This window comes from Acipenser ruthenus, chromosome 29 (assembly GCF_902713425.1).
Source record: "Acipenser ruthenus chromosome 29, fAciRut3.2 maternal haplotype, whole genome shotgun sequence".
Classification (NCBI taxonomy): Eukaryota; Metazoa; Chordata; class Actinopteri; order Acipenseriformes; family Acipenseridae; genus Acipenser; species Acipenser ruthenus.
Window position 1 is genome coordinate 5,980,718 of NC_081217.1, and position 10,376 is coordinate 5,991,093.

At 38.7% G+C, this 10,376-nt stretch overlaps 1 protein-coding gene across 1 annotated transcript; it reads right to left on the reverse strand.

Moving 5' to 3' along the window:
- Positions 1-614: 614 nt before the first annotated feature.
- LOC117431515 (tyrosine-protein kinase Srms-like) lies at positions 615-8,488 on the reverse strand. The gene is made up of 8 exons (XM_034052498.3): positions 7,815-8,488; positions 6,688-6,809; positions 4,903-5,069; positions 4,346-4,493; positions 3,110-3,268; positions 2,545-2,726; positions 2,216-2,372; positions 615-1,608 (listed from the first exon to the last, which is right to left on the reverse strand). The coding sequence occupies exons 1-8, from the start codon at positions 8,162-8,164 to the stop codon at positions 1,409-1,411; spliced, it is 1,485 nt and encodes a 494-aa protein (XP_033908389.3). The 5' UTR covers positions 8,165-8,488; the 3' UTR covers positions 615-1,408.
- Positions 8,489-10,376: the final 1,888 nt, after the last annotated feature.

The window sequence follows — 10,376 nt, forward strand, 5'->3', positions numbered from 1 at the left end:
ACATCCTTTGCTGTTGCAAACAGGAGCGCAGGCATGGCTAGTAACTGGAGAAAGCCTAAGTGTCCCTAGGGGTGTTTAAAATGTTCTTCAGGTTAGCACAGTACCAACTTTGTGACCAGATGACTCATTTTCTAAATGTAAATGTACATTGGGAGTACTCCCAACATGCCAGTATGCATGTATCATGCATTATAGAAACCTAGCAAGTTAGACTGAGATGGACTACAAGTAATAGATTCAGGTTCTGCAACACGCTAAACGTATGTCAATATTTATTTGAAATCACATTAAAGCTTGACTAATGACCAACTTAAGAAACACCACCAAAGACTGCACATTGAACTGTTGTAGCTTACTTATCTATATACTCTCATTATTAATCTTATCATAATGTGGGCTACATGGGTCATATGTTAAATGCATTTCCTCTTCCAGTTACTTAAAGGAGAACAGTCCAGTCTTATATATAAAAAGTGTGTAGTGGACATGTCTGGTATGGGGTCCCGTTCACCCAGGTGTTAAAAGGCACGGAAGGTGGTTGAAACTTACAATATAGAACACAAAAAGGAAAGAACCATGTTATCATTCTGTAAAAAACCAATTCCAAATTAGGCTTTGTACTATAGTGCATTATTTTATCAATATTTCGTGGCAAGAAACTTGACATGGTGTATATACAACAAAGATTTTTCACATCTGTTTCAATAAAACATTGTGACAATTACTTTAATTTTCACATACTGTATTATATAAAAAAAACCAAAAACTTACAAAAGCTTGAGTCTAAAAAGAAATATTGTGCAGCAGAGGTAGACAAGAAAACAAAATCTAAATATATTCTTTAAATGTTCAAAATGTGCCTTGAGATTTATTCATAATAGGGACAGGAATCAGCAAAAGCAACAACAGTGTTGTATATACTGTAGTACCAATACATCACAATAATATGCATATGCTAAGAGAGCAATGTATTGCTATCTTTAGTTCAGCATACATATTTGAAGACTTTTTTGTTTCTTTTATATATGAACCTGTGGCATTATGTTGATCAGATTTCATTAACACAATCCTTACAAAATGGGTAAAAAAATAGGCCACATACATTGTTTGTACAACTAACTGCATTAGCTACTCTGCGAATGGCACAGAAATTACACAATAACAAATTTTGCACATTTTCAAAAGACACCTTCTTCAGCCTCCAGAGAAAATCCTCCAATGAATATGTTTAGTCCACTTTAGTGTCACGCAGAGACCGATGTATAAGGTGCAGGTTCCAGTGGCTGGTTGGCCATATGGAAACAAACTGGTTTTATATTGCAGTGACAAGACAGAATGATCCCACATGCCTGCATTTCTAGATGCATGGTCCCTTCAGTTATATCTATCTCAAGGTCTTTTGTGCATGCTATGACTCTGATTGGTTGTGGTACAATTTTGAGTAGATGACCTCAAGCTGGCTACGGAGGGCGTGGAAAGATGGCCTTTCTGTACCAGTGTCCTTCCAACAGTCCAGCATGATTTTATAAATGGTGTTGGAGCAGTTCTCAGGACAGGGGAGCCTGTAGCCTTTGTTCAGCATATTTACAACCTCCTTGTTGGTCATACCTGCAAGAACAAAGGCCAAAAATAAAACAAGAAATGTTATATCTGCCTTTTAGATGGGTGATCTGTAAATGAACATTTCCGGCTCAGGACAAGCCACTGGGAAAACAATTACACAATCAAAACAATTGGCCGTATAGGAAAGCTGTTGGGGATCATATGACATGGTTGATTGGTTGACTGTCTAAGAGCCTGTTGATGCAATGCTGCAACAAACACTCAGTATTTAACTGCTTCTAGTTTATACACCATGTGATATTATTATTATATTATTATTATTATTATTTATTTCTTAGCAGACGCTCTTATCCAAGGCGACTTACAATTGTTACAAGACATCACATTATTTTACACACAATTCCCCATTTATACAGTTGGGTTTTTACTGGAGCAATCTAGGTAAAGTACCTTGCTCAAGGGTACAGCAGCAGTGTCCCCCACCTGGGATTGAACCCACGACCCTCCGGTCAAGTCCAGAGCCCTAACCACTACCCCACACTGCTGCCCTATATGCATGTATGGGCTTCAGCAGCACTGCTTGTATGTTTTGTTTAATTCAGCAATCTATAAAACTTCTGTGATCTAAAGAGAGCATCAAAATATCAATTACCTTCATAGGGCATCTTGCCGTAGGTTACAATCTCGTACAGGAGGATTCCGAAGGACCAGACGTCTGATTTCACAGAAAACTTGTGAAAAGAGGTAGCCTCCGGAGCTGTCCACTTCACAGGGATTTTAGTTGCTGCACTGACTGAGTACACATCGTCCTGCAGGAACACCAGTTACCAAATTAACATTCAATTCAATACACTTCAAATGTTCTTTTATTCCTTGACTCAAGAATCTAACAGCTGTTATGTACTGTTTGACTCAAAGTAACTCTACTCGCTCATGAAACTACATCCCGATCCCACTTGATTGTATCTTACTGGACCTTACCTTAATGATGCGTGCAAGTCCAAAATCGGCAACTTTGCAGACAAGATTGTCCCCTACAAGAATGTTGCGAGCAGCCAGGTCTCTGTGAACGATTTTCCGATCCTCCAGATAGGCCATCCCCTCAGCCACCTGACTGGCCATGTAAACCAGGTGGGCCAGGATTAACTGCCTGCCCTCAGCAGCTGTGAGGGCCAGCAAAAACAGAAAGAGAAAAAAGCTCAGAATTGAGCTCACATACCACCACTGGATCGCATCATTATACTTTCGAAACTGCTTCACCACTCCAATAGTATGCAATGGTGTGTGCGTCAATGGAGGTCAATAATGCTGTCCTAAGTTCCCTTGATATGAAGAGCAAATGATGAAAGATAATACATTTTTACACCTGGGCTTGCATATGTCTGCATTTTGACGTGGTTTTACATTTGTGCTCTTTTATTTCTTTGAGGTGAATGTAAAAAAAGTCAAGTAGGCACAAGCTTCAGCAAGTGCTTTCATCATTGATGAGCTTTACCTCTCCATTTCATTAGTATCCATACACACAATGTTTTTGTCATTCACTCACAATTGAGGTAGACCTGAAGGTTGCCCTTTGACATGAGCTCAGTGACGATGTAGACGGGTTCTCCGCGGGTACAGATGGCATAGAGCTCAATCAGTTTGGGGTGATGGAGGCTCTTCAGGGCTTGGACCTCTTTGACAAACTCATCCTGCTTCATGTCCTCTGCAGAGAAATTCAAGAAAAAGCTTGTCAGTGGCCAACAAAACACATTGAACAATTAACCAGCCCTGAGAAGCTACAGCAATATCCAGTCCATGCGACATAAAACAACAGAAATCAAAAGCAAAAGACACCTTCACATTCCATATCACCACTGATATCTAGTCATAAAAATGCACTGAATTACAGACTGGTTGGCAATTCAGGCCATTGTCTTCTCTTGGGGGCCCCAATAGTTCCCATACCGGTCCTTATTTTCTGATAACTCCCTGATTACTAATCGGCTCTTATTATGCGTCTTTGCTATTTATTTATAAGTCAAAATAAAACATTTTTTGTTTTGCTGGTGTGTGTGTGTGTGTGAAACCAACAGCAATGCACTGCAAACCACATTCACACATTCAACTATTGTGCAAATAGCACCATTTTCGTGCCGCATTGTTGGATACAATTTGTATTTCTTTTTTGTTTTGCAATTTTTGAAACAGGATATTTCTTGCTACTCTGTTATACTCACCCTGTAAGTTGCACAGGACTGTGGTGCTATGACATCAGCATAGTTGCTGTAAATACGTGATTTGTTTTTGTTAAGAAATCCCCAGTTATTCCTGCTAATGTACACATATGTATACCGGAATTTCCTGTTGGCACGTTGCATGCAGTTTCTTTGTCAGCTTGCTCAATCAGATTAAAAATGGGAACATACCCATTCGAAGCCATGACACTTCTTTAAAACTGCTTCCACATAACCTCAGAACTGTGTAATAGTGGTATGATTGGTTTTGCGCAAACCATTACCACAGAAACAGTTTGTCTTTACTTGTTTGTGGCTAGCAGCTGATGTCTGCTTTAATCAAAATGGTGTCAAGCACCTGACAATATTATGACTATTTTTGAAAGAATGTATTACATACCGGACTTGTAACCTGGTATGATACTGGATATAATTTCAAATGAAAATAAATGTGCTTCTTTCAAAAAGCTGCGTGGCAACATTTATGGAATTATCCAATTGGCTATAATCCCTTCAAGTTATTATGTACACGTTCTGCTTTACATACAGCTGATCAGAGAGTTCACCTTGTTTCAGCATTTTAATGGCCACCATCTTCTTTGTCATTTTCCAAACTCCCGACCAGACTTCTCCATAGTGGCCCTCCCCGAGTTTCTCCTGGAGAACAAACTCTTCCCGGGGCCTCTCCCAGGAATCTCCATCAAACTGCTCCTTCTGGAAAACCAAGCTGAACGTCAACCCTTTCCCTGAAGCACACTGGTCATGCGTACGTGTGCGGGTGAAAAGACTGCTCAGCATACAAACAGCAGCACAATTTTGCACAGCATACCGAACACACCGACAGGTCTAAGCTGGCTCTGATAAAACACATACTTTCAAAGCGTTTACTCCAGTCTTTAATTAGATCCTGTTTTTTGAAAGAGGTTGTAAGATTTTCAGTTAAACATCTGTTCATTTTACAAAACTAAGAACCAAAACTATATGCGATACATATGTTGTACACACACCAAAAAGGCTGTGGTCACTATTTGCTTTCTGTCTATGATACCGATGGATGCTAGATATTTCTTACTAATAATGGTTGACAGGTAATATGATAAATATTTGAAGATAGTGGTCATACCTGTTGTGTACAAGGCTGAGCTAATAGCACCCCTAGACTCTTCCAGTGGCTCTGGTAGTAATCTATCAGCTCATCAAGGGAGGGGAAATGTTTGTTCTCTGTAATATAGTAATCGCCTGCGTGCGTTCTGTAGATTCGAAAATGATTGGGTTGGGTCTCATTCCGAACTACAGAAAAAACAAACAAACAAAACAACATTTTGCAAATTTACAGTCAGTAAGTGAGACAATGGTATTTCTATGAAGCGTTAATGGTTTATTTAGAACTGAACTTGGTATACAGGAAATTGCTTCTCAGACAGATGAGAGCGCCCTTAGGACAGGGGGTGAAGGCAAGAAGCATTATGGGAACTGAATGTGATTTTAGACTTTTCCATTGTCCAAAGAACCACACGTCCAATTGTTCTCAAGCACAGATTATTGAATGCATCACAATCAAGGGGTATATGGAGGTTGTCTGTCAGTCACACGTACATGTTTACACTGATCTACAGAACCGCTTATTGAGTTATGATGAAACTTGAAAAGGACATTCTTATGCACAAGCTATTGAGAGGATCAGAAATCAGGGCTATATCTGTCCCTCTGACTATGTCAGACTTCTATTTTTACATGATAATACAGAGAATAAAAGTCACAGTGAGCACCATGTTACTGATAACCCCAATTGTAAAGGGATGGATGCCATCGACAGGCTTGTTTTTTTAGCAGTTTTGAGGGCAGTATTTGAACTTGTAAAAGAAACTGGTGTGTCACTCAGTTCTTTCTTTAACTCAGTTGCACATGTGCTTTGACAGGGCTTGCCTTGGTCTCTTACTGACCCCTCTTTGCAGAACAGTCAGCAAGTAGCTATGGCAGGAGGAGTCAGGAGCCAACCAGACATGTGATGCAGAACAAAGAAAATCATTTGAAAAAGGATTTGAGATGAGACAGCTGGACTTCTCACTGACTTGCTGTACTTAAACCTCTGAAACCTCCACATGCATCCACGAAGCGTTTTAAAGACAATTCACACAAATTATGTCATCTTCTATTCTTCCCTATGTTCAGTTTTGAATTGAACAGCGCTTCTAATTTAATTATACACTGTAAAAACACTCCTAGTAAACTAGAAAGGAAACATTGGACACAAGGATGCAACATGTATGTTTTTTTTACCTACTATCTCCAAACTAGGTAAGCTTGATCTTTAAGGTCTAGTTTTATATTTAAAGCAGGAGCCCATATTATGATACATTTACACTCCAGGTCACGCAGCTGTCCAATACCACCAGCATGTGGTTAACCACTTCCTTTCAGCAAATATATGTAATTGAAACTGTGCTGAGAAAGCTACATGGTCTTATTTCCCACATTTTAAATATACCTTCAATGTCATTCTTGAGTTTCAGAGAATTGGTGTGCTCTGGTGTAGCAGACCCCCATATTATCTTCACAATTTATGATAAAAGTTGCATTTTGTTGTAATGTAGATCTAGATTAACCTACAACGTAAAGGACATATAGTTACAAATGCTATTTTAATAGTATTTATTTTACATTTGTATGAATGTGTTCCAAGTTCTGTGGCTCTATATTGGGATTTGTAATACTGTTTCTCAATAACTCGTACGCTGTGTTGCCATGTGTCGTTGGTTCCTTGTTCATAAGTTAGTGAACGTTCAACTTGGTTGGACTTGCTTCAGTACTGAACCAGGGAGCAGGGGGAGTAGAGGAGTCATGATATTTTGTATGTAACACCAGGTACCTAAACACTTGTAAGTAAACAGAAATAAAACAGACTTACCTGATAGAGAATATTCATCACTGTTACTTTCACTAATGCGCACCAGGTATGAGCCTGGTTTATTCAGAGGGGACATTAGCAGTTTTTCTGCATCTTTTCTGCTCACATTTCCAAAATACCAACTAAAAGAAAACACACACACACAAAATGAATACCTGACAAATGCAAAAATAGCTTCCCACTCTAAAAGCTTGATCAGACTGCAGTGCACCAGTCTAATGCATCTGAAATGCCAGATCCTGAAATGACTTCTCCATTCATAGCAATGCATTGTTGTTCAAAACTCAGAACTGAGTGCCCTCACATAATACATTGTGTGTAGTTTGCATACTTCCATCACAAGGATCAGTTTTCATCTAGACAATTTGCGACTACAAAAGTTACAACGTGTATCGTTACCTTTTACTACTTAATTGTCTCTGCTAACAAAGACGTTATCTTGTTTTACATTTTAAAGGGATATCTTGCTGTTGTTGCTAGTTTGCGTATGAATACGATTGCCCTCCAAGACAATCCCGTTCAGAGGTACACATTAAACTGCTTAGCTGTGGGAGCCATTCCATGTTTTACATTGAGCTTGTAACGCCTGTGATTGTGACCTGTACTGTTAATAGGAAACAGGATCAGGCGTGACTAAGCTTATTGTAAACATGTAGTGGTTTAACTGCTCTGCGATGGTACATTTACTGTCCCTGGTGTAGATAAAAACGTTTGTAGAAACTAAGATCTCACCAATGAAAGAATATTCTATCAAACAAAAGAAATATTTGAAAGAATATTAAACCATTACACATCTGGTCATTGTGACACATCTTTCTTTTTCCTGGTAAACAATAGGTGCAGCCCACTTAAAGCAAATGACGTAACAACACAAGAGTATCGTAGTGTGCCATTTTTAATAGGCGCGGTTCTTGTAAAAAAACACCTTTTGATCCATAGAGGGAGAGCTGGTGGATGGTGCGTCCTGGTTTTACCATAAAGCCAAATTATATCTAATTTTTAGTATTTACTCCAAATCCCCTGCGTAATATAGGCCCAAACAGTTAGAGTATAGTATAATTCATTTACAAATAAAATAGTAATTACAATAAAAACACGAATTTAAATCACAGCAGCCTTGTACTTACGGGTTATTAGCAAATTCGTCCCGAATGAGCGTCACGTAGGTGGCAGGCACTAATCCCGACTCCAAAGAGCCTGAAAGTTTTTGGGCTAACACGAAGTCCCCTTGTTTTTCTATCACCGAGAGTTTATCACCTTCTTTAATAGTCAATTCCTCTTCGCTCCTGGCTGTGAAATCATACAGTGCCGCGTAGAGCGGCGCTGACGTCTTTCTTGCAGGTGCTGGGATCTTAATGTCACCTGCTACAGTGCGGATCTCAGCGGGACGGCTGACGGGATCCTCTTGGCCGCCGGGCCAGAGCCAGTCCCACAGTTTGACTAGGCAAGGCAGGTACCTTCGAAAGAACGCTTCCATCCTAATGCATGCTGCACCACATGGGAGGAAACGAGTTAAGGAGATTACAAACACAAAACGAATCACTTTGAATCAACCAACCCTTTCTAAGTTTAGGATTCAATCCTTTCAGGTTGTGTGTGTGTCGCCGATCAGGTGAAACCAGTTGTGTGAACACAGGGAATGCGGAAACAGCTGATACTGGGATAATCCAAACGGAGGAAAAAGTTAAGCTCCAACATTTAGGAGCAGCCTATTGTTATCAACTTGAAAGCCTATTGACTTCAAGTATCAACTCGAAAGCCTATTATTAACTTCAAGTTTCGGTAAAAAACTAAGATGTTAATGTATACAAGCACAGCTATCAGGCAGTGCTTGATATCGGACCTGTAGCAAGCAAATGTAAACAAATACTAGTTGAATGCCCTAGAAAGGTACAGCTGGTCTCAGGTAGCCTAAAGGTACATTTGTTTCGTCATACTTTAACAAACCCGTGCTTGTAACCCAATTCGCAAATGTTTTAACACCATGAAGACTAATATGTTTTGTTTTCTAGTATGAACAGTAAGAAACTTGAAAAAAGATTGTGGTCTGTTAGGTAAAGTTCCTTTCACTTCCAATCTCTATTTCTGTTAACATGGTTTGTTGCATTTACATAATTTAAGGTATTGCAATTGTAATTTTTTTTTTCTTCTAATTTTGGTTTATCCTTGTAATCTTCTCGCAGTCTCTATGAGACCTGAGTTATTAACCTTTTTAAATAATGAAAGCCTAATCCATTCATTGCATGAACCTTTCAAACGTTTTATCCCCTCCTTATTGAATCAAGAGATATGTTTCTAACACATCTCTGCTGTACACTGGTATTTACCCATACATTATTTAATGATTAGTTTGCAACGCAAAAAAGGTCTGATTCTTGAATCTGGTTGTAAAACCTTTGTGAAAGCGTTAAGCATTACAGATGGCAGTTCCTTTAAAAATACAATGGTGTCACACCTTTAAAACAAAAGTAGATTCTCTAAAGCACCTGTATCTCGCATAGGAATTCAAACTATTTGGTTTTCTTTTTGTTAGTTAATAGGTCAGATGTTGACGCAACTTGATAGCTATGTGTGCTTTGCTGGTGAAACATAACTTTTTTCAAGTTTTAATTTTAACAACAGGCTTTAAAGTTGAAACAGGTTGCCTCTTAACCAATTAAATACCAAATTAATTACACAGATGTGCTCATCTCTTAATGTTTTAACATTACTATACTGTACAATGGTGTCCATTATTGTATTTAAGGTACTCAAAGAGGTTCACTAAACAGAATGCAGTTCTGTGACTCATTGTAATGCTGGTTCAATGGCAACGCTATGCAACAGTCATCTGCAGGTTACGGCATGTGCAAAAGAATTTTCGTTGTTAAAAGTGACCAAGCTGTATGAATATAGCACACTTCATCAAAGGGACCTGCCCTTGATCTTAAACCTGTTGGGTTATATGACTTCCTCTTACATTCTGTATTTAGTCTAAACTGCTTATTCATAAACCTGGCATACCCCTGTTTTATTAACCTGGATTTGGTTTGTTTATAATATTTTACTTAGTGGGTGAAAAATAAAATAACCAGGCCTCTGGGGAAATTCAAACAATCAATTTTATTTTTATATACCGCGTTTCCTGTAGAACATCTCAAAGCGATGTACATAGCATTAAATGCATCAGCAATTGTTAATATCACCAGGCACATTATTATTATTATTATTATTATTATTATTATTATTATTATTATTATTATTATTTATTTATTTCTTAGCCGACGCCCTTATCCAGGGCGACTTACAATTGTTACAAGATATCACATTATTTTTACATACAATTACCCATTTATCCTTGCTCAAGGGTGCAGCAGCAGTGTGAGGCTGTGTGGTTAAAGAAAGGGGCGTGTAACCAAAAGGTCCCCGGTTCAAATCCCACCTCAGCCACTGCCTCATTGTGTGACCCTGAGCAAGTCACTTAACCTCCTTGTCCTCCGTCTTTCAGGTGAGATGTAATTGTAAGTGACTTTGCAGCTGATGCATAGTTCAAACACCCTAGTCTCTCTAAGTCACCTTGGATAAAGGCGTCTGCTAAATAAACAAATAACACTGTGTAACAATTTTTTTTTTTTTTTTTTTGGTTCCTGGGTAGTAAGTGTTATTTCCTAATTGCTTATGCCTCAAAAGTATAGAAAATGGCTATTATT